Source organism: Sclerotinia sclerotiorum, genomic scaffold, assembly GCF_000146945.2.
Source record: "Sclerotinia sclerotiorum 1980 UF-70 scaffold_7 genomic scaffold, whole genome shotgun sequence".
Lineage (NCBI taxonomy): Eukaryota > Fungi > Ascomycota > Leotiomycetes > Helotiales > Sclerotiniaceae > Sclerotinia > Sclerotinia sclerotiorum.
Window position 1 is genome coordinate 1 of NW_001820829.1, and position 23,277 is coordinate 23,277.

General features: G+C 42.7%; 10 protein-coding genes across 10 annotated transcripts; 6 read left to right on the plus strand and 4 right to left on the minus strand.

Annotated features, from left to right (window-relative positions):
- Positions 1 to 90: 90 nt before the first annotated feature.
- SS1G_05610 (hypothetical protein) lies at positions 91 to 1,205 on the plus strand (the record flags this gene model as incomplete). The annotated part of the gene is made up of 2 exons (XM_001592640.1): positions 91 to 938; positions 1,196 to 1,205. 2 exons carry the CDS (start codon positions 91 to 93, stop codon positions 1,203 to 1,205), a joined length of 858 nt encoding a protein of 285 aa, XP_001592690.1.
- A 497-nt stretch (positions 1,206 to 1,702) lies between these two features.
- On the plus strand, positions 1,703 to 3,787 carry SS1G_05611 (hypothetical protein; the record flags this gene model as incomplete). The annotated part of the gene is made up of 1 exon (XM_001592641.1): positions 1,703 to 3,787. One exon carries the CDS (start codon positions 1,703 to 1,705, stop codon positions 3,785 to 3,787), a length of 2,085 nt encoding a protein of 694 aa, XP_001592691.1.
- A 2,119-nt stretch (positions 3,788 to 5,906) lies between these two features.
- Positions 5,907 to 7,313, minus strand: SS1G_05612 (hypothetical protein; the record flags this gene model as incomplete). The annotated part of the gene is made up of 1 exon (XM_001592642.1): positions 5,907 to 7,313. One exon carries the CDS (start codon positions 7,311 to 7,313, stop codon positions 5,907 to 5,909), a length of 1,407 nt encoding a protein of 468 aa, XP_001592692.1.
- An 817-nt stretch (positions 7,314 to 8,130) lies between these two features.
- Positions 8,131 to 11,921, minus strand: SS1G_05613 (hypothetical protein; the record flags this gene model as incomplete). Its single annotated transcript, XM_001592643.1, has 6 exons — positions 8,131 to 8,390; positions 8,484 to 9,093; positions 9,145 to 10,052; positions 10,163 to 10,286; positions 10,608 to 10,922; positions 11,445 to 11,921. 6 exons carry the CDS (start codon positions 11,919 to 11,921, stop codon positions 8,131 to 8,133), a joined length of 2,694 nt encoding a protein of 897 aa, XP_001592693.1.
- A 1,579-nt stretch (positions 11,922 to 13,500) lies between these two features.
- On the plus strand, positions 13,501 to 13,761 carry SS1G_05614 (predicted protein; the record flags this gene model as incomplete). The annotated part of the gene is made up of 2 exons (XM_001592644.1): positions 13,501 to 13,640; positions 13,683 to 13,761. 2 exons carry the CDS (start codon positions 13,501 to 13,503, stop codon positions 13,759 to 13,761), a joined length of 219 nt encoding a protein of 72 aa, XP_001592694.1.
- A 453-nt stretch (positions 13,762 to 14,214) lies between these two features.
- On the minus strand, positions 14,215 to 15,721 carry SS1G_05615 (hypothetical protein; the record flags this gene model as incomplete). Its single annotated transcript, XM_001592645.1, has 3 exons — positions 14,215 to 14,225; positions 14,491 to 14,532; positions 15,106 to 15,721. 3 exons carry the CDS (start codon positions 15,719 to 15,721, stop codon positions 14,215 to 14,217), a joined length of 669 nt encoding a protein of 222 aa, XP_001592695.1.
- A 979-nt stretch (positions 15,722 to 16,700) lies between these two features.
- Positions 16,701 to 17,208, plus strand: SS1G_05616 (predicted protein; the record flags this gene model as incomplete). Its single annotated transcript, XM_001592646.1, has 3 exons — positions 16,701 to 16,723; positions 16,763 to 16,847; positions 16,981 to 17,208. 3 exons carry the CDS (start codon positions 16,701 to 16,703, stop codon positions 17,206 to 17,208), a joined length of 336 nt encoding a protein of 111 aa, XP_001592696.1.
- Positions 17,209 to 17,782: 574 nt separating this feature from the next.
- On the plus strand, positions 17,783 to 18,010 carry SS1G_05617 (predicted protein; the record flags this gene model as incomplete). The annotated part of the gene is made up of 2 exons (XM_001592647.1): positions 17,783 to 17,817; positions 17,860 to 18,010. 2 exons carry the CDS (start codon positions 17,783 to 17,785, stop codon positions 18,008 to 18,010), a joined length of 186 nt encoding a protein of 61 aa, XP_001592697.1.
- Positions 18,011 to 19,736: 1,726 nt separating this feature from the next.
- On the minus strand, positions 19,737 to 21,180 carry SS1G_05618 (predicted protein; the record flags this gene model as incomplete). The annotated part of the gene is made up of 4 exons (XM_001592648.1): positions 19,737 to 20,169; positions 20,440 to 20,509; positions 20,560 to 20,691; positions 21,171 to 21,180. The coding sequence occupies 4 exons, from the start codon at positions 21,178 to 21,180 to the stop codon at positions 19,737 to 19,739; spliced, it is 645 nt and encodes a 214-aa protein (XP_001592698.1).
- Positions 21,181 to 21,401: 221 nt separating this feature from the next.
- SS1G_05619 (hypothetical protein) lies at positions 21,402 to 21,785 on the plus strand (the record flags this gene model as incomplete). Its single annotated transcript, XM_001592649.1, has 2 exons — positions 21,402 to 21,678; positions 21,751 to 21,785. The coding sequence occupies 2 exons, from the start codon at positions 21,402 to 21,404 to the stop codon at positions 21,783 to 21,785; spliced, it is 312 nt and encodes a 103-aa protein (XP_001592699.1).
- Between the last annotated feature and the right edge of the window lie 1,492 nt (positions 21,786 to 23,277).

Sequence of the window (23,277 nt, forward strand, 5' to 3'; positions counted from 1 at the left end):
CGTTTAATGAACTATAAACCGCTTACGATAACCCAAACCAATGTAGGTAAAGGAGGGATCTCACACGATCTCGTCCTCAATCTAGCAAATATGGATCAAATTGATATCATCACGATCCAGGAGCCATATATATACAAAGATACCTCAAGAAAAATCACCAAAACTCACCCCTCCTACGAAATCTTCACTCCATTAGACGATTGGAAGGAAAACCCTCGTGTCCTCACCTATATCAGAAAAGAAATAGGAATTCAGATCAACCAGATCAGACCGATAATCTCCAGAGATCTAATATTTATACAATTAATATCTACAAATAATACAATATTTACCATTATAAATATTTACAACGCTCCAACACAATGCACAGATGGCAATCAAGCCATCAAGGCACTCTTTGAACTCCAAAACTTCCCAAACAACGCCATCCTACTAGGCGACTTCAACCTCCACCACCCCAACTGGAATCCCCTCCATCCATCCCCTTCAACGCTAGCCGAACCCTTTGTAGAATGGTCAAACTCCCGGAATCTACACCTCATCTCCCCAATCGGAACTCCTACTCACTCAAAGGGAAACGTCTTGGACCTCACCTTCCTCTCAGGGCCCTATACAGCGTATACCGCCCTCGCTGAACAACTAGAGTGCACCTCAGATCACAGCACCCTAAAAACCTACCTTCACTGGAATTACCGAAGCCAAAAGCCTGCAAAGAAACTCAAGCTAAATACATTGAATGAAACGCTCTTTAAAGACCTACTAGAAACTAATCTCACCAACATTGCAGCTATCCCCAGGACACCCTCTCTAAGAGACCTAGATCAAGCCGCATTATCCCTTACACAAGCCCTTACAAAAGCCTATACAGGATCTGCAAGAAGATCCATAAACGGGCCCCTTCAACAACCTTGGTGGAACAAGGACTGTATAAAGGCTGTGTATAAACATAGAATCATCAATACACCTACATCCAAACGCTCTCTTCGGAAAACAGTCCGAAAAGCAAAACACACCTTCTATATTACGAAAGTGGATAAAGTAGAAGATATAAACGATGTATATCGAATGGCCAAATGGCATCAATCCACAGGAATATACCGTACCCCCCCTTTAGCAGATCTATCAAAACAAACCATTGCAAATACTATCGAAGAGAAAAGAGAAACCTTCGCCAACAACCTACTGACAAACCTAGCCGAGGTTGACGACATCCCGTTCGATACCCCTACAGCCCCAAGCAGATCTATCACCTTCCCTGATATAGCTATACAAGATATAGAGCTGGCCATTTTAAAAGCAGGGAACACAGCACCTGGCGCAGACGAAATCCCAACAAAAATCCTACAAGTCGCATGGCTACAGATAAAAGAAGTAACCCTATCCCTTTTCAAAGGCTGTCTACACCTAGGACACCACCCAAAATGCTTCCGATTAGCTACCATCGTAATCATCCCTAAACCCAACAAGTCAGATTATACCAACCCAAGATCATACCGACCAATTGCCTTGCTCTCGGTCCTAGGCAAAGGCCTCGAAAGACTCATTGCGAAGAAGGTATCATGGCTTGCTCTAAACTACCAAGTCCTAGCGAACCAGCAGCTCGGAGCTCTACCCTTGCGATCCTCAGTGGACCTCACCACTTGCGTTACACACGACATTGAGGCATCCTTAAAACAAGGGGTTAAAGACCACCCTGCTCACAATGGATGTAAAAGGTGCTTTTGACGCAGTGCTACCAGGAAGACTAGTGAATCGCCTTCGGGAACAAGGATGGCCAAACAACCTGGTTAGATGGGTTCAGTCCTTCGCCACTAATCGATCCATCAAGATCCGACTAGACGGCGAGACTGGCCCGGAAACAAAGCTAGAATGCGGTCTTCCTCAAGGTTCACCGATCTCCCCGATCCTGTTCATGCTCTACATCGCGCCTCTCTTCTGGATGGGCAAACCACAGAGCAGATTCGGATATGCAGACGATATCGCGATACTAGCGACATCAAACTCACTACAGACAAACTGCGATTCTCTAAAAATGGATATGCAAGAAACTCTCGAATGGGGAAAAACCGAAGGTATCACTTTTGACCCCAAGAAATCTGAGCTTATACACTTCTATAAAGGACACCGAACACTAACGGATACCCCTGCAATACACACCGGATCTATGAATATAGAGGTCAAACCTGGCCCGCTCAAATGGCTCGGAGTCCACTTCGATAGGAAACTATGCTTCAAACCACATGTCCAGATCCTCGCAGCCAAAGCCCTCAAGGGAGCCAACGCACTGAGATCCCTCAGCAATACACACCGAGGGATACCCCCATATCTCACCAGGAAAGTGGCTGAAGCCTGCATACTCAAAAAGTGCTATTTCGCCTCGGAAACGTGGTGGCCAGGCCGAACCAGAACAAAGAAGAATGCCCTAAACAACCCGATCTCGATCTCAAATGTAGTGGACAGCCATCTAAGCTTACTCAACAAAGTGGTAATCACCTGTACAAGGGCAATCCTCCCAGTATACAAAACCACAAACACAGCAGTACTCTACGAGGAAGCCAAACTCAGACCATCCGAGATCGAGCTAAACCTGATTTCACAATTATATGCGGCACGAACCACCAGACTAGACCTTTACCATCCTCTCAGGATCAGAGCAGAGAACATAACCAAAGCCAGAGAATATAACCGCACCCCAGATACAAGATTCGCAAGGCTCATCACAGCATTACCGGAGACTGAACACATAAACCCCTTGGCCTTCCCACCCTGGGAAATCAGAGAGTCGAGGGCAGAGGCCGAGGCCCGCATCAATGGTCCGATGGGCAGAACGAAGGCACAAGCAGCCGAAGACTTCAAAGCCTTCCACGCCAAGATCCCAAGAAGCGATATACAAATCTTCTCGGATGGCTCAAAAAGTGAAAGCAAGGATGGCGCAACTGGGGGCGGATTCGTAATCTCACAATTCGATATTCAGATAGCACACCATTCTTTCTCATTAGGCACAAATGCAGAAGTGTTCGATGCAGAAGCCACAGCCGCAGTAGCAGGGGCAGCAAAAGCCCTCACTCTAGCATCAACCAAACTGGCCACAGATCTCTGGATCTTCTTAGACAACCACGAGGCTGCTCTCCGATTAGGATCCCACTTCAATGGTTCCTCACAGAGAGTCTTTGAAGACTTTCTGAAGCTCACACAAGCTTGGGCTGTTAGACCAAGGCTCCCACACACCTCCCCCGGGAAAATCCGCGTCCGATGGGTCCCAGGGCACCTGGATATCCCTGGCAACGAAATAGCTGACAAAGCCGCTAAGGAAGGAACAAAACTCCCCTTTCCCCTCAACCCGATCTGTACGCTAGCATCCCTAAAAAGAATGATCAGAACAAGGGCCAACAAAGCAGACGAACAATTATGGAATACAGTCAGCCCACAATACTACAAAGATCTCCAATTCAACCACACTTCTAATACAGACACCCTCTCTCTGAAGAGAGCCACACTCCACCATATTCTCGCTATCAGATCACAGCATGGCGACTTCGCAGCATACCATGAACGCTTCAATCACACTACAGCCCACGTCCATTGCTCGTGCGGTAAAAGGAAAACTCCATTACACTTTTTCTTTTGCAAAAAAGGAAAAGCCTTCAAAGCGCTCACAAAGAGCCCCCCCTCCGAAGCTATCCCCTGGCTTCTAAGCAATCCCACCGGTATAGCCAAACTAGCCGAATGGCTAGAATACACCAAATTCTACACAAAAATCTGCCCGTGGCACACAGGTGCAAGATAAAAAAAAAAAAAAAAAAGAACTTTCTTTCTTTCATTAGATTCAAACAGAGTTAATAAGTCTCTAAAGGTGCTTTTCCTCCCTCTTCTTTCCTCTCTTTCATCTTTCCCTTTTCTTTCATTAAAAAAAAAAAAAAAAAACAAGTATGCATACGAACAATCTAAACAAGTACGAGGAGACAGGGAGAGAGATCAAGAGGTAGTGATCTAGTGGACGAGGATGACCACAATTACAACCCCAAAAGGCCTACCGGCCCAAACCCCCCCTGCGAAGGCAATCATGTAAACCCTGCCCTAGCCCCCTTTAAATTGTATAAAAATACTCCCCCTAGCTAGCTAGTAAACCACTCAGAGGCTTCTCCTCTGAGCGTCATTTGTCCAAAACTGGAATAGATGGCTAAGGTTATCACGCGCCAAGGCGCGTGGGCCTACGGCCTATGACGATAAACACAATCAATCAATCAATCGCTACTCTTGTTTTCCTTCTTCTTTTCTCCTTAGCTTAGTATTTTCTAATACAAGATACTTTACCCAGTATTCTTGAGTGTGACAGTAATACAATCAGACAATTGAGAATAGGCTATGGCAATTATATGTAGTAATGAAGAGGGTGAAACTCTACCTCCATTTCTGATAGTTCAAGGATAAGTTCATCTTTCTAATTGTGTGACCAAAAGGGTGTTTATAGACCAGCAATTGTATTTAACTTAGAATCTACAGGTGAAGAGCACCTGTAGATGGGGATAGCTACTCTATATATACACAAATGAATGGCCTAGCCGCAATGGCTAGGCAAAAAGAAGTCGTATTTATTCCTCCAATGATCTTACTTTACCGATAACCATTGATACCTAGTACTTGTCCGGATCTGATCCTCAGGTCACCTAAATCGCATACTAATCTCGAGTAATCGTATCATGTGTGGACATGGTTAATGTACCTGAGGTTTCTTATATAATAAAGGTGGGAGGAAAGCAGGGATTTCCGTCACACCGAAATAAATCTAATCGGGAAGGTGGGGCAATTAATCTTTGCCAATTCTTGGGGTTAACTTGAATCAATTACAACTTCATCTATTATTGATTTTTGATTATAAAATTAAGGATAATGATAATTCTATATAGCTAGATATTAGTTATTAGGTTTCTGTATTTTTAGCAGGTGTGAAAAAAATGTTCTGAGAGATAGGTAATTGTGTCCGAAATAAATCTAATCGGGAAAGGCAGTATGATAATCGGCAATATCTGACTTCTTACCAAATCAGATCCACAACACCACGAATCCTACCTTTGATCGACCATAACTTCTGTACCAACGTCTTGATGATAGAATAATTATCATCATTGTAATCCTCAAATCAAGGCAAATCGAATGATGTCAAAAAAAATCAAAACAATTTTTGCACCCTGGGCTAACCTTCACCCTATATTCAGTCTTCATGGAGGGGCTAATATAAGGACTTAGATATAGTTGATCCATGTTTATCTTTTAGTTTCTATTTCCTTTTCGATTATTTAAGGAAAGCTGTTTAATTGTGTTGATAACAATACTTGATATAATGTAGCAATAATGGTATCTTTTATTAGCCCAGAACTATCGTCGATGTAGTGTGGAAAATTGTACAGCACTTTACTAATGATTATCTTCGGATTGATACGAGTTTGTATCGCAAGATATCAAGAAAAATTAACATGGGTTGATCCCCAAGCTACACAATAGCCCATGAGTGGAGCGGAATAGCTTCGTTACTCTTCAAAGCAGCTTATCTGTAGCACATTCTATCTCGAGATGTTTCTGGTTATTTGAAGAATCCTATCTCGTGAAGTTCTAGCACCTTTAAACACCACGACTTCGCAGCTACAGTGGAGGTTTAGAGAGTGCAAGCTTCACATTAGATATACTTAATAGCTTGATGTGTAAAAGCGAAATTACTCAGAATCAATTTCTATCTACAAAATCTTCGACGGTTTTGGCTGCGCACTGGCCGTCTAAACTCAATTTTTTTAAGGGACATGGAAAGAAACTGTTAAGAGCGCCACGAGCTTTAGCGAGCCATTGAAGTTCTCGCTTAAACGGATGACTTTCCTGCAAACATCCTCCTCGTCATCATGATTTTCTATCATTCACCCCAGTAGGCTCAACAGAGGTTGCTCGCTGAGAGGAAGTTCCGATGGGGCTTTGGCCACGTCTAAATTGAATGGTACAATCGTGGTATCCGACGACGTGCGAGGTTGTTTCTTATGAGCAAACAACTCATCTAGATATTTCAACCACAAAGGTGTAGAAGCTGCGATTGTCGCAGAGTGATCCAGTCCCGGATATCTCATCAAATATGCAACATTGCCTGCATTCACGGTTGCCTGGAATGACTCTAAGGTATTTTGAGGGAGAACTGAAGTATCGTTCCAGCCCTGAATGATCAATATTGGCCTCGAAGCTGGATCGCCTTGTGCTGGGGCGTTCATATCCTGGAATATTTTGAAAAGTTCATCAGTCGCAGGTGTTCCATTAGCGGCTGCAAACTGGTCCCGTGGCAAGTCTAGGGAGAGGCCCATAAAAGAGAAAGTACATGACTGCATCATATTGGCCAACTCCACCCGCCTTCTCATCTCATAGGCGAACCATGGCGACGTGTAATTGGGAAAGAATGCTTTGAGGCCGTAAACAACCTGGCCAAGTTCGGCAGTAACGACAAATTGATGGAAATCAGGACGAGGGATTATGCGTTCGAAGGTCTCGACCGCCATGTCAAAAACCTTGGATGCGGGAGATATGGCAACTGTTCCAAGATATCCAGAGGTATGACTTTGTACAAGAGGATGCTCCGATAGCTTCCACACGGCGCCACCACCTTGAGAATGTCCTACACTCGCCCAGTCTTTTGTGAACACACCAGGAAATGCTTTCCGAGCTGCCTGAACGGAATAGAATACATCATTGGCATGAGCCGTAAAAGCAGTGTATTTGTGTAAGGTATAGTTGTTTCCGAGACCGGCGTAATCGGTGGCTACAACAGCATAGCCATTGTACATCAATGGAACCCAGCTATTATAATCATAAAGACTTGGGGAAGATGAGGGCGCGCATCCTCGATGAACACCAATTGTACCGTGGGCGAAGGCGATAAGGGGAAACTGGCTCCCATAGGCTGGTGAGGCAAAAGGAAATGCTATAAAGCCACTCGATGGTACGATAGTACCATCTAAGTCTATAGAAGTATACTGGAATCGAAAAGTTGCAATGCCATCGGGTATTTTCAGGACAGAGCTATCGACAGGCTGTACTTTTAGAAGATCGCCTGGAGCAGAGGAAGAGAAATTGTTTGCTGTGCTGTAGAAATCAAAGTCGAATTCTGTACCGGAGATTTCGAGGTCGGCAACATTAGATTCGGATAGGATTGCTTGACAGGACACATTGCATCCATATGATTGGAGCTCAACTGTACTGATATTGAAGTTTGTTGCTTGGCCGGTTGCTGATCTCGCTGGTAATGCCAGATATAGAAATGAAAGAATTGTAATGACGAGCATGATGGTAGAGCGAGTATATGCAGCTTGATAAAGATGGTGATTGGAAGAAGACGAGAAAAGAGTGTATTTATATATACTAAAAGGTTTAACAGGCAACAAGACGGGTATCCTCAGATCGGAACCTACGGATATTAAGTTCACGTAGCACTTTCGTTGAAACCTAATTAATAATAGTTAATGCTAAATGATGTAAGTATTTATGAGAATGATCCATAAATCCAAAAAGGATATTGCATGACCTACGAAACTCAATTTCCTTAAGATCTATCTAACTTCTCTTAGCGTAGAACGAGCCTTCCTACTGGCGACAGAAATATAGGAGTCCACTTACAAGGCCAGCTCGTACACCATTTGAAGTGGATCGGTACGAACGAGAACCGTAGTTCAGCCGTCGTATGGATATCGTAGGAACATTAGCCGAGTCTACGCATGTGCTGCACTTCAGGAAGGTTTGCAAGGCAATGGCCGTCTTAATGATCTAAGGTTCGGCATCGAATGGGTCTTTATACACAGTCGGATCTTAGTTGCTGCAGTAACGCAGGCATTTATGAATCAACTTCTGAGATTGATTTTGCGATATCATACTGTGAGCTAAACGGGGTCGTCCATTTCCTCTTCGGCTTCGTTTAGGAGTGGAGTATCAGGTACGACAAAATCGTTTAGTGATTCTTGGGAATTTAGAGATGACGAAAAGTGGAATATCTGAGAAAGAGGGATTCTGGAAGACATTGTGAACGTAGATGTGAGTGACTCACTTGATTTTTGGGTCTCCTGATGCGGGACACCAAGGCTTATTTAATTTTACAAGTATAAAAGACTATATAAGACGAGGAAGCTCGTGGATGCTGCTTCGAGCAACCCTTTTAGGAGAGCAAATAAACTCCTCTGGAAACCAGTCGCTAACTACTCCGTCTGGTTTCCAAATCTGCCCATTAGAATTGACACGTTCACGACCAAGAACCTGAAGAGCAACAGCCACCCCGCTTAGCCAGGTGGTAACCATGCCCGCACCATTGAAACCTGCTGCTATCCACTCTGCTGGCGCAGTATCTGTATCCACAGTGATCTGGTTGTTTCCTGCGTTCACAGCGCGCTTGGTTAGACTCGGCGAAAGTCTTCCAACGAGAGGCATGAAATCACAAGTCAGTCCCATCACACCGGTCCACATACTTTTGACGACAGAGCCATCAGCATCCTCTCCCCAAAAGCTGGAGCGGAAGGATACCGGAAGTACACCTGCAAGATAAGATCCGATGGGTTGCTCAATCTTATCATCGTCCCATTGACCAACTTCATTTAAGCCGGTGCCATCCATATGAACTGATCCACCTCCGGTCATAATCTCAGCCCCAAAACCATCCGCAGCATCGGGCTTTCCAGGCCGCTGCGAGATGTATTCATAGTCTCGGCTACCAACGATAGACCAAGAGATCGTACCGTTGTAGTGAGGAAAGGACTTTCCTGGTCTTTGAGCAGACATATGTCCACGCAAAGGAAAAAGTTTTCCAACCAACCCGGGCACCAAGTTTGCGGCGAAGGCTTCTGTTGCATGGACGACATGTGCGGCTGTGATGTTACCCCGTGAGGTGTTCAGAAGGAAAGGGCTGTCTGAGTTGCTCGTAATTTGGATTGCTTGCACCATGGTTCCTGTCTCGATAGAAAACTCCTCTGGAAATTTTGATAGCAGAGCCGCATATATAGCAGTGACAAATCGATACGGCCACAACGCGCCACTGGTGTAGGTAATCGCTCCATAGAACTGACTGCTGAAGCCGAATCGCTGCGGTTATTTAGAAAGTGCTCTTCATTGGAGATTTTGCAGGAGGCTTACCTTCTGGACCGTCTTTCCATCTAGAATTTCAATTCCTCTGGCAAGCTCAGGCAGATCTTCTCGCAGGACCCTTAGCATCTCAGTGGCCTCTTTCATCCTCTCCGCATCAGTGAAAGCATCCACTGTCGTAACGTCTCGTGCTTCACCTTCTTCCAACCCTTCTTCTCTTGATAGGTTGAGGAGGAAGGGTCTATGCCTCAAATAAAATTCCAATATCTTTTGCGCGCTTGCGGCTCCGAACCTATTCTTGTATCTTTTGTACTCATAGAAAGGGGTCACCTTGATATGTCCTCCATTCCTGCCCGTTGCACCGCTGCATATTGTCCTCCCCTCTAAAATAACTACTTTTATTGGTCTCCCAATAGCCAGACATTCATTCAGGATGGTATATGCGACACTGGCTCCGGTCATACCAGACCCAATGATCACAATGTCTGCACGTTGAGCTAGTTCCTCAGACTGAATATTTACAAGTTCAGGATGTAAAGGCTGCTGTTGCCAAAAAGAGCTTGTAGGATTTGCGTGGGGCAATTTTGCTTGAGTGATGCGACCAAGCAGCGAAGAGGCGGCCTTGTTGCTCTCAGTAATGATGGCGATGAGGCCCAAGATGCCGAAATAGCCGTCTCGCAAGAGTGAGAAGACACCGCCCATGATTGTATGTGCTGCGTATTCAGCAACAAGAAGATTGTTAAGGGGAGCGGCAGAAGTAGTTGCCGAAGTGATAGCACATGTACTGGCAGTAACGTGGCAGAAAGTTAACTTTTCTGACCTATGGGAGCCTCTCTCGAGGCTGTTGCTCGGACTGGCGCTTTGATAGATTCTGTCATCTGCGCTAAGCCAATCATACCGTTTTGCGCGCATGCCAAGGCTAGGCAGTTTAAGACAGGGGACAACTGATATAGATCCACCTGAGGATATGAGTCACAAAGGCCAATTCTCTTCATCCAACCCAAACAACCACGAGGGTGGATGCGTCAAGCCGCATCAATCATACTACTGTATTCCCCTAAAATCTTACCACGAGCGTCTGGCGAGGGCCACAAATATTCCAGGAAGCTGGCACAAGCTCTTGCAACATATATATCAACCCTGTTTGTATCAGGGAAATTACCTGCCATCACCTTCCTAGCGATCGAGTATGACTGCCTTCTGTCGTAGTTGTCAATGATAGTTTTGACCCAGTTTTCGTATTTCCCTTACGAGCCATGTAACTTCTTCTTTCCCGGTTCCGCCAATCGAGCCAGCCTCATTTGTGTTAGCATGCAATAGGACCAAGTATGCTTGGTGGATGGATGGAACTCGATGTGATTATCTCATTTATACATACAAGGAGTACAGAGAGTATGTGGCCAGCATGAGATGCTGACCGTTATACAGCCCTGTCAGTCCCTCCAGTGTTACGAAAATGTTTCCAGATATATGGTAGGTAATTTGTATTCATTCGCGAGTTTAAATTAATTCACCGTTCGTCTTGCTCTCTCCATTTTACAGTCGTCCATAAGCGTGCGTGTATATCCACATCCAGAAGCATTCTCTATGCTAGCCAACTTTTGATCCAGGAAAATGACCTCGGCTTCCCTTTCCGCAATCGATCGTAGCACCGAAACAGGCCAGCAGTAGAACCTGCCTAACGGTGTCGAAGTGTCGACCATCGCGACCGCCAAAATACCATCTTGAAGTAGAGTTCGAAGTGCGGCTGGACTGACTTGTGCTTCGAAAGCGCAGTTGAGGAGAATCTTGGCCGCAACAATGTACAGCTGAGTGGAAAATGTGTAGTTCTGCGCCCCAATCTCGTCATTACGATTATTAGTGGGCGGGATGCTCCTATGAGTCATGTCCAGGTCATTGAGCTGCTGCCAGAAAGACCCGAAACTTGCAGTAGAGGGCTTGGACCGGCACAGGATAGCAATCTGTAGGATAAGCTCAAATACGGCAAAAGGAACACCCAGAGTTGGAGAAACAGACCACACGGTCGAGTCAGGAAATGGAATGGCTTCGCACGTGCCCTTCAGCTCGCGAATAAGGCCCAGATGAGACTCGAGGATGCTGTAGTCCGAAGAAAGCAGGATATGGGCAGAGTGATAGAGGATCGATTCGGCGCAGAGCCGCTCAAATCCAACCTGAGAACTGGTCTGAGCAACTTTTTTATGCTGCCGACGAGTTTTGAACAAGTGAATAGCGGTGAGAAGATGTTGCTCGCCGGCATTTGGAAGGCCGTCTAACCTCCATCTCTATTGTGGTATCAACAAAATTTTGGATTCCCCCCTGGCAGGATTCAACAAAGGCATGTGCGTACTCACTTCTATCAAATCAAACAGGATCACAGTTCCGAGTATCCAATCCTCGGTACCGTCCACAACGCCTTCCGAGATCATTTGCCGTACTCCACGGATGGCCTTATTGTAGTATTCGAGGGCAATATTTCTGTACCTTGGCTGTGTCATCGAGAGATGCATCGCGGCTGACGCTGCTGTTGCAATCGAAAGCGTTGGGTACGTCGATAACCATGAGAACTGATACGAGTAATCCAAGTATCCAGGGTGTGCATACTTGTGAGTTGTGCTTGGTATGACCTCACGCTGATAATATACGAGCATGAGATAATGATCATCTTCCGAAGGACTTTTGATAGGGTTGGGGTAGTAGTTCGAATGTCGTGGCTTTCCATCAGTTTGACAGAGTACACTCAACCATTTCGGCTTAGGAAGATCAGAAAGCGTGTCACTTGACGTAGTATACGAGGATGACGATGCTGTATTATCGAATGGCTTGTGCATTTCATAACCATTGCTGCATTGTCTGAAGGGTGTCTCTCCCCAGCAGCAATCAACCTTATTCCGAGTGCAATTCATGCAACGTGGCTTGCTTTCATCACATTTCTTCCGCCGCTGCCTGCCTGAACAATGAATGAGCATTAAGCACGCTAAAATAAATGCAGAAGGGTGAATAGAAGCACATACATGTCAAACACCCGGTTTTCGTTCTCAGCCTCGGCAGTGGCCGCGATCGTCGCTGTATCTTCTTAGCAGCCTCGCCAGATGGCCGCGCAATGCGGATGAACATGGACTGGGACCGACAGTTGGAAATTGGATAGTTTAGGCTGTTATAGAGCTGACTTCGTATGAAACTCACAAGCGATCGTGGCTATGGTGATGGAGGTCCGTCATACACTATATAGCTCGGGGTATGTGAGTTTCCAATATCTGGAAGTCTAGGGCAAGGTGTAGAGGACGGCCCTCGCGTCAACCCGTAATTCGTAGCGTCACCTTTGGTACTGGTATCGTTATTGTAAGGTTAAGTTAGCAAATGTGTGTGTGTGGTTTTCACTTAATGTAGAAGCAGGTGCAAGATGAAGGTGGAGATGGAACAGCGGCGGGCCTTATGAAACAACCGCTGGAATGGAAAAAGGACAATGGCTGGTATGGGCCACCGTGGATCGGTAGATCGGGAAATAATTGGCCAGATAAAAGAAGGATCATTATGATAGGTGCGATAAGTTCAAACACTCTGCTTCGCCAAGAATCTCTAACGTGTCTGATTATGCGTATTTACCGACTACAAGTGTCCAAACTGCGCAGTATTGGAGGCCTATAGCGGCTGATTAGGCAGCTGGAACCGTGTATAAAATAACCAACCAACCAACCAACCAATCCTTGGCATTGTGCGATATAAAATCACGTGACAGATGTTGTATGATAGTAAACAAGCTAGCCAGGCTACTAAGGCCTTTTTAAATCTACATCGAAGAAAGCCGTAAATAAGCGATGACGATTATGTCTAATTGATATACTGGCGTATAGAATTTCCAACTAAAGAGAGAAGACAGAAGAGAAGCAGAAACTCTCTCCTGAAATACTAGTTAAGCCTATGTACACACATGATTGTATGTTACATGATTAGCATGTGAGGTTCTCAACTGTCACAGTGTCAAATGCATAAGTCAATAAAAAACGGAATTCGGAATACCGTTGATACCCAATAATCTAGCTATCATTGGCTATTGATATAGAAAGGATTGACTTTGAGTGGTTGAAAGTAATGCCGGATTTTAGAAAGTGTTGTAACGATATGGTACCAGTGTGTTATGTGTAGACCCACTGCTTGGCAGAATAGGATATCCATACTTTCATCTTGTAGTTTAGTTTTTTTCCTTCCTTCTTTCTTCAGCTTTATTATTATTATTCTATTAATGTCCTGTATCAGTCTATGACTATGTAGGACGGCTAGCATCCTATAGATATTAGCAGTTGGAGAAATAGCCTTTATGTCTATGTATAAGTGAGGAGTTTTGGTGAAATATGGATTGTAAGTGGGTGGTTTTCAAATAATAATTGGAGGATCTATACCTCATCCAATATGTCGAAAATGCGGATTCAAGATCCTAATCAAGACATTGCGTCTGCAAGACCTATCTCCATCTTCCTTTTCAATCCCATCCAAAATTTCTACAAAAGCAATATCCCCCTTCATTCTTTGCAAAGTTATGTCCTGCAGCGGTTTACCTGCTTCCATATCGAATATCTGAACCTAACAAACAGCGAGGCATTGCCTCCAAAGGGGCCCAACCCTAAGGTAGTGCATACATTCCTCGCCAAGTCCACGTCCGACACTTCATAAGCTCAAGGAGGTGTCGGTCCCTAAGTTTCCAAATAAAAGGTTGTTGCTTAAGTTAAAAAATCGGAAGACAGTGCGGTACGCCTATTGATTGATTGAATTAACGTCTACATTGAATCTAAGACTATTTAAGACAATTAGAAATTATATAAATAATTAACAAATAACGTGGTTTATCAGGACCCTGTACATATCAGGACCCTGTACACTTTTACCTCAATTGTCCACATTCCATTGAAATTGTTGGTACGAGAAGGATACGGAAGACGTAGCACCCACGGATTACGTAGGTCCTGTATGTCTAATTGTATTCTGTCTAAAGAGCTAGCTACATATTGAAAGTAGTAAGTCTTATATAGACTTACTAAAAGAGCTAGTCTCTTTCGCGTTCGCTTAGTTCTTTATTACAGTAGTAATTGAATTGAAGTCATTCACTTCGTTCACACAGAAATAAAATTACAACAATACTATAAATTAGAATTAAATTACATACAATTCAAAGATCAATTAATGCTAGATCGAACTGACAAGTTCGTGCATTATATGAAGCACTACCACATTTGCTACATCGTCGTATAGTAGCTTGCCTCCTTGCTGAAGAATCACCATTTGTAAATTCGTCGCGTCGTATCTGATCTTCTACATTCTCTTATTCTAATATATCATGCCCATCTTCTACTGAAAGTGCTTCTCCTTTTCGTATTAAAGCTTTTCTAGCTCTCCGGTGTTTACTAAGTGCTTCATTTGCTTTGCGGAGACTATGAACCTCAGCAGCTAAAAGCGTATTCGCATGAGTTAGGAGCTCTGTATCCTTAGCTAAAGCTGCAACTGTTTTAAATATTGGAGTAGATGAGCTCTCTTGATGCCGAGCAATATAACTTTTCATTAAAGTAGATTGAGAAAGAGCTTCAGTTGGATTGTGAGGTGTTTGAGATTGCTATATATCAGGATCGGCTGATATTGATCTATTTGATGGAGTTCTTATTCGAATATCTAGTTTTGAAAGTACAATTTCCGGATTAAATGGGATTAGCCCAGCTCCGCGGAACCCAGCTTTACCATTTGATATAGGTATTGCTTCAATATATACAGCTTTGAAGGCTTGAAAGAACTCGGTTTTGGTAATATGAGTGATATGCGCCTTGATAAAGTTCTTGATTTGTCAACTATATGAATACTTTAAAGAACCAAAACAATCGATATCGAGTGATTGAGTTAAATGCGAAGAATGAGATAGTAAACTAAGTAATATAATGTTGTGTTCCTCGCAGTATTCTTGAAATGCTGGCGATTTATGACTTTCATGCCCATCAAGCACTAGCATTCGATATCTACCCACTTTCCTACTTTCAGTATGTTTGTTGAAGTGCTTAATCCATTCAAGACCTATCTCATTATCTGTCCATCCATTGATAGTAAGTTTAATAAGCCAATCGTATAGTAAATCACCCTCGGTATACCAATTTGAAAGATGGTATTCGCCTTTTACTATCAAAAACGGAGGTATATTGTGACCTTCTCCATCAACACAAATAATCGCTGTAGCCCATTCTCGATTGCCTGGTTGTATAGCTTTGCTTTTTCCACATCGATCAGCTTTAGTAACTACTATATGTGGTGATATTTGTCCCATCATAAAGCCTGTCTCATCGAAGTTGTAGAAATCGCAGTCCAGAATACCATATTTGGCCCGCATATTCGATACCAATCGAAACCATCTTTCAATAAGCTCTGAATCTTCGCAGAGAGCTCTTTGAAAGTCATAAACGCGATTAAAACGCGTCTTTAATTCTGTATGTCGTTTCACAAAACGATGAGCCCAGAGCTTTCCAACCTTCTTCGCACCCCGCGTTTCGAGTATATAATTCGCCATATCTTCCACATCACTTATTCGAGGACTAAACCCTCTTTCATCCATATCCAATATATATTGAAGAAGCGATTTCTCCTCCAATTCTGTCATTTTATGATTTGCTGGTCGACGTTCAGTAAGAGGCAGAATTCCATTCATTCTAGAGGTAAGGGTAGTATGAGGTATATTATAGAGTTTTGCAGCTTTCCGAATACTCAAATTTTGAGATGTACGAATAGCCTCAATAGCTAAATTGATTCGAGCTTCTTTTGAAGTAGTTTGCATAATTAAATATTGATAAATCGCGTGTTGAAGTTGAAAGGTGATAATTGAGGTAAAAGTGTACAGGGTCTTGATATGTACAGGGTCCTGATAAACCACGTTACATTAACCATGTCCACACATGATACGATTGCTCGGGATTAGTATACGATTTAGGTGACCTGAGGATCAGATCCGGACAAGTACTAGGTATCAATGGTTATCGGTAAAGTAAGATCATTGGAGGAATAAATATGACTTCTTTTTGCCTAGCCATTGAGGCTAGGCCATTCATTTGTGTATATATAGAGTAGCTATCCCCATCTACAGGTGCTCTTCACCTGTAGATTCTAAGTTAAATACAATTGCTAGTCTATAAACACCCTTTTGGTCACAACTATCACACTCAAGAATACTGGGTAGAGTATCTTGTATTAGAAAATACTAAGCTAAGGAGAAAAGAAGAAGGAAAACAAGAGTAGCGAGTTTTCCTGTGATTAAATACAAACGGGGCATGCCACGTAACCCGAAGGTGTGAGGCGTCACATATACAAATCCTATACAAGTTGAAAATCATAATTTCAACTTTTAATTTCTTGATCAATAAAATCACAAAAAATCTGAATTTTTCAGAATTTACTATTGTATAAGTAATAAATATATGATTCAATTTTTTTTTAAATTATATCAATAAATAAGAAAGTTATAAAAATCGATTTTCGTTATTTTTGATGTAAAAGGTGTTACGAGGTTTGCCGTCTAGATCACGTGGAAGTGCTCTAGGCTCTCGAGGTGGTTTATAACTAGGCGTCAAGCAGGGACTTAAATAATGACAACAATGATATGCAACTCGTAACTAATAGTAGAGTATACTAAATGATTGATCTTGAGCACGAAGCTCTACAATAAGGAAACTCTTTCCAGTTATATAGATCTTCGTATTATACATTTGATTGCCCTCTATCGTCCTATTAAGGTGGGAATATTTCCCATTATAGTGGGATTCCTAGGCTCGGTGGGAATCCTTGATTATGTGCTTTCGATCAGATTCGATGTCTATGCTTGCTTAGGGTGGGGAGACCATATAAGTCAATTGCCATATAGTTTAGTATGTGAATCTACTTGCTTTTCCACGTGGTCCAAGCTCGTATGGACAGATCAGCTGTTATTTCGTAACAGGTACTAGACTTACAGTGGAGAAATCATATGAGGATGAACTGGCCAATGTGAAAGAAAAGAATCGATCACTCAGAGAAAAAGCACAAAAGCTCAAGGAGGAAATGAAACAATACATCCCTCCGGGACGAGTCCTCATCCCTCCAGACCGAATCTCCTAATTCCTTCATTCATTCTCCCTCAACAATTTACTCCTCTCCTGTCACATTTGAAGATGCCATACCAGAATTCTCGACTCCCCGCAATAAAACAAAACAGACTAAGCCATTAGATTCCGCTGATAGACTCGCTGTTTATTCTTCTTGGACGTCGCCCGAAGTAACATATCAATCACAAAGAATGAAATCAGAAAGGGACACAAAAGTGGATGACACAATCACATCATCTCAAACAATCACACCGTCTCAAGCAACAAATTCAACTTAGACACCAACGGTCAATCGAAGAATTGGTAAATTCCGTCCAGTCTTTAACCTCAAGAGAAAGACACAACATGAACCGGCCGAATTTCGAGGCCGGGAAGAAAAGAAAAGAGACAGAAGAAGGAAAAGGAGAAGATGACATCTACAGATAGTCGTACCGAATGATTTAAAATTCTCTTCCGCATTAGATTGGTCAGAGTAATTAAGACAACCATCTTGGAGTGACTTGGAGTGGTTTAGAACAGGAGGATGAAGAATGATGAATCTGGTATCGGTGTTCAGAGGATTTTAAGTGGGGCAATCATCATCCACCATGTACAGAACTAGCATTCGAGAGAGGGCAGATGAGTGAGGAAATCTTGAGTGAATTAAATATTCTCAATGATGAAGCGATAAGAGTCAAGGAACAAGAGGCAAAGGATATCCTGTATTGTTAATACATATCAGCGTGAGAGACCTTGTGATAAACTCTCGAATCTATGACCGATGTCGAATCTTCAGGAACTCAGACAACGTGCAGCAATTTTTCAAACCAGATTGATCTGAGCATTTTTGAAGGGTGTTTGAAATACTTGGGCTTGGTTCCTACATTTAAGGCAACCATCAATGATATCAGTAACGCCATGATGACTTCCCATGAGAGAATTGTTGAATTGGGAAGAAATAACACAGCACAAAAGATTTTATCAATCCACTATACTTATGGACTTTGATATGTTGAAGGAGATGGGAAGAAAAAGGGGAGCTTAATGATAGCTAATCATCATTCAAGGATCACCAGCACCGAAAAGAAAGGTATCGAATAAACCAGACTCCAGTCAAAGGAATTAACTCCTGGATCCCTTCTTCTTACTATGCTCCTCTACGTCAAACTTTGATGAGACCAAATCCTTCTAGCCACACCTTAGATAATCGGAAAGCCTCTTTGTATGTCCCTAGCTTGGACAATGAGAAAGCCTAACGCAGTCAATCGTGAGCATGTTTTCTGACCCGTAAACAAATCGATTCTTCATGTTCTGGTTAGAGAATATAATCAAAATTTGCTCTTTGAACAGATTGGTTAAAGCAAGTTCATGCTTTATTGTTGGGGACCCAACTTATATCTTGTAGTTGGCTTTGCATAATGTCATCCTCATGAAGAAGATGGGGAATTCATTGGACTGGGTGATTCTCCAGCTCATATAATTCTACTAATGTTAATGGAATTAATAGAAAGTCCTATATTTACATTGATTGCGAAAATCATTTCAAGCTCATTAATCCCCTTCGACAGTTGAGAGGGGATATGTTCATGGACATTGTTAGACTCAGATCTCTATGAATCGATTGTCAAGTTCATCCTCTGACATCCTGGGAACTCGGTCTTCATATCATCTCACAAACAAAACAAAATTGCTGTGATTTGAACTTGTTTTAGAGGTAAATAGTTGGGTCATTGGAAACATATATGGATACGAGGGGAGGATGATTTCGCGTTTTCAGAATGGTTTTGAGATGGAAGTGATGGAGACTTTGCATGATGGAGGGATATTAGAGGTCGAAGCAAGAGGAAAATGCCCAAAGAGTTGGTGCTTGTATAAGACGGAAATGAATGATGAAGATTACTTAGAGTACGTTTACTTGAATCATAAAAATGTATACAGGAAGCGATTGACTTATATCGCACGAGAGGTGGATATGATATGGATTGATTTAACAAAGGGTTACGATCTTTGAGTGAAGGCGGGGTTATGATCACTTTTGCATTTCAAAAACAATTGATTCTCATTTCTAGTGTTCAAACTGAAGCCTGAATTTTGTAAAGTCAAGTAGAAACCTTTCATTCAAACTTATTAGGTTTCCAGGACCACAGATATTCAATTCTTAAAGACCAACAGAGCGATGGTTATCAGCATCACAAGACCAATGGTTTTACTTGTCGGGGTAACCTTAATCTTCTTTCTTGCCTCTTCTGATTCTCCTTCGGACTTTCGCTTCTTGTCGTTTTTTTGGGAACTGATGCAGGATCGATTGCAGCTTTATTTGAATCTTCCATGATAACATCTTCGGGTGCATCTGATGGTTCCAACTTTGATGAAGTATCTTGCTCACCATCTTTCTCCAACTCTTTGGGTTCAATCATCTAATCATCACCATCCCCGCCAGCTTCATTGGGTTCCTTCATTTCCTCCTCGACGACGGGCGGATCTAGAAGTCGTGTAACATTTCCCACTCCATCAGTGATAATTGCACCGGATACAATTTGAATTATTGAAACCAATGAGCGTTTAAAATCCATTGTTAAAGTACAAAAAAGTCTTACAATTTCCACCGGCCTTAGCTTGATCCAATCCTCTGAAAAAGTGTCTCAGTCTCATCAATTCTTCACCCAACTTGTTCTGACCTTGCCATTCTGATATAGGTGTCTTGGCGGTAGCTTTGACAGTCTTTATACCCGATGCCCAAACTCGATCATCTCTAGCTTCTATCAAAACTTTACTGCCAGTAGATATGAGCTCATTTCTAATATCCGCATTATGGTTAAACTTGAAATAGAGTGCGTCAGCCATGACATGTCTAGAGATCTGGTCCCATCTGGCAACGGGCAAATCTTTGATGGCGTTACCCAACTTCTTGGCTTCTAGACCGCTCCTAGTATGGGCAATCTGCATAAACTTTGACCTGTCCTTGACAACCCATGCTTTTACAGCCTGAAAGTATCTATTAATGATGTTAGCATAGAAGCAAAAAAAGGTACATAGAAGCTACTCACGCCTCTGCACAGGTGTAAGTAATCCCCTGATCATCCTTAAACTGCTCCATATAGAAGTTGCTCAAGTAGTTCTATGGGTCGCCAGGTTTATGCCCAGAGAACAACACTGTATTTTTTGGCACTTTATCACCTCCTGCGTACCACACCGTAACCGAATCCTTATTGGGAGCCATTACCTTTTCAAAAGTCTAGTTAGCGACGTGCATTCGTTGACGAACGTGAAGATTGTGGACGTACGTTTGCAGAGAGGATTTGAAGTAAATGGTGTGTGTCTTGAAAAGCCTAACTCTAATGTCAAATATTAGTAGGAGAGATAAAAGTAGTTTTTGCTAGCTTACCGAAGAGGGGGAGGGGGCGGGGGATAGGGTGTTGACCTCCTGGGATCTTGGCAGCATATGCATATATAGTGCATATGCATATAAGGAGCAAACAAAACTCAACTTTTAATTTATTCTTTCCTTTTTGGTATACTGTTTGTTTGCTTTCAATATTTTGATTTCAAAGCACTTTAATTCCGAAGGCCGAATACCTAACCTATTCCTTCATTTTTTTCAATATATACTCGCAGCTTAACTGCTCAGCTAGAAAATCTGTGTGAACGAAGTGAATGACTTCAATTCAATTACTACTGTAATAAAGAACTAAGCGAACGCGAAAGAGACTAGCTCTTTTAGTAAGTCTATATAAGACTTACTACTTTCAATATGTAGCTAGCTCCTTAGACAGAATACAATTAGACATACAGGACCTACGTAATCCGTGGGTGCTACGTCTTCCGTATCCTTCTCGTACCAACAAAATCAATCAATTCAATCTGATGCTCTTTCTAGTCTCAAGAAACCCAACACATCTCTTGGCATAGTGCAATGAAAATCTCATTTAGCATATTGAGAGGCGCGTATATTAAGAACTTCCTTTGCATTTGTATCATATATATTAGAAATCATACAAGCGAACATGGTGAAATCTCATACCAAGGAGCGATAATTAAAAGCAAGGATATCTTTCCTCATTCTTCTTCCTACGCATAATCTTTTAGTATTATATTTCTTGAGTACATATAAAACAGGGCTTGCTATTTGTGAAGAGGATTCTCTGATCCATCTTTTCTTTAATGCTTCGTCGATGTATTCCCTAAGCGTCCTTAGTTCAGGCTCCGACATCTGATAGATTGGCCCGAATGGAGGCGTCTTGCCTTCCTGCAATACTATCTCGTGGTCCCATGGCTTGTGTTCTGGTAAAGCCTCATGGCCCTTTCTTTATTCGAATAGTTTCTTGTACTTCTGGTATTGTCCCGGTATTGGTGCTTCTTCCTGTTTCTTTACAAGGGTGTTTTCAAGCACTTCTTCTGCTTATTCCTCATTTGTACAGGAGGTCACCTTCCTTCACCGTTAATGGAGGACCCTATACTGGGCGCCCTAAGTCGATAGAATTGTTCGCCTTCAATTCTCCATCGCGTGTGTACAGCCTCGCAGGCTCTAGCGCATCTCGTAGATTGCTTTTGTTTGGAAAGCATACAGCTTCTGTAGACCAATCGAGTTTGGAGTTGTGTGCCTTCAACTAGGTTATTCCTTAAATGATCTGTTGATTCCCTAATAGAATAATATCAAACTGGATAACCTTCTTATGCGAAACTATACTTATCCATACTAGGAGAGTCTCACTAGAAATTTTGCCGTTTAATCCGGCTAGTTGTCCGCCTATTAGCTGGAATTTATAGGGTCTCTGTTTCGTCTAGAGATGTACCCTAAGTACTTCACAGTTCCTGGTGCAATAAAATTTACCGTAGCTCCTGAACCGATTATAGCACAAATTTGTCGTCCATTTATCTTGGCATCGCAGTAAATCTGTCCTGCTTGCCCCATAATGTTTAATTGTTGGTTTGGACCAATTTGGTCAATTTGGTCAATTTGGTAATTTGGTTAATTTGGTAATTTGGTTAATTTGGTCAATTTGGTTAATTTGGTCAATTAGGTCAATTTGGTCAATTGGAGCCTTGCTTGGCTCGCTTTCTCTTAGGTAAGCGGCGTTGCGACCCTTCCTGATTCTGTCATCAAGTATGTCCTTCCATTTTGTATTATAACAATTGCTAGCTACTACCTTGAGTAGGCGGCCTATCTTGGGGGGTGGTAGTATGATCTGAGCGTTGATTCGGTATTCATCTCCCGTCTTTCAGCATAGAAAAAGGTCGCGATTTTGTAACGATCTGGTACTCTCTAGGCAACTGATGCCTTAGGCTCATTGGTTGGTATATTGTAGGTTAAGGATATATCACTGAGTATTCACTCAGAGGTGAAGTCGTTACTAGATCAGGTAGAATGTAGGTAAACTAATTGACAACTAAGTTGAGCATGAAGCTCCTAAGCTATGAAACTAATTAGAATATATACCGTTCTGTTTACTATGCCAATTGCTCCGGCTCACCTGGCTCATTGACTGATCACATGACCGCTGTGAAAGGGAACGATTATAAACTGGCTGTTATCCAATGAAATCCTCCCAAGGATTCTCCTATGATTATTTAATCACTGAGCCTAAGGTCCCTTGATCATATATCCATATGATTCGTGACAGATTTCTGTCGTCCGTAATGGGGTGGTGATAGCAAACCTCCCAGATTTCTCCTTTCACCGGTCCTTCCAAGTGCTTGTGACTGGTTCTCTCAGCAAACGAGTTGTTAGTGGTAACCCTGTACCACAGAATCTGATATTCATCGATGAACTTCACCTCGTAGGATTCGCCTTCTTCCGCGTCGGTCACGCTGGCGTCCTCGTCCATCGTTCCCTCGTTGGTATCTGCGAACTTCCAGATACGACGGTTCCATGCGTCTATCTCACGGATAGTCCATAGTTCTCCGAGATTAGGGCTTCGGTCAAGCCATTCGAGGTTCTCTTCTACCTCTGGTTCTTCTTCGATATAAGCCGGCGGTTGCTTTGTAGGGAGCTCGGTTGTGCTGACTGCTCATAATTGAGGGATAAAGGTGGCATTAAGTTGGCCCTTGTCGAACTTCTTGTTGAAGCCTCCTCTTCCTGGTGTCTTATCGCTCTGACAATCCC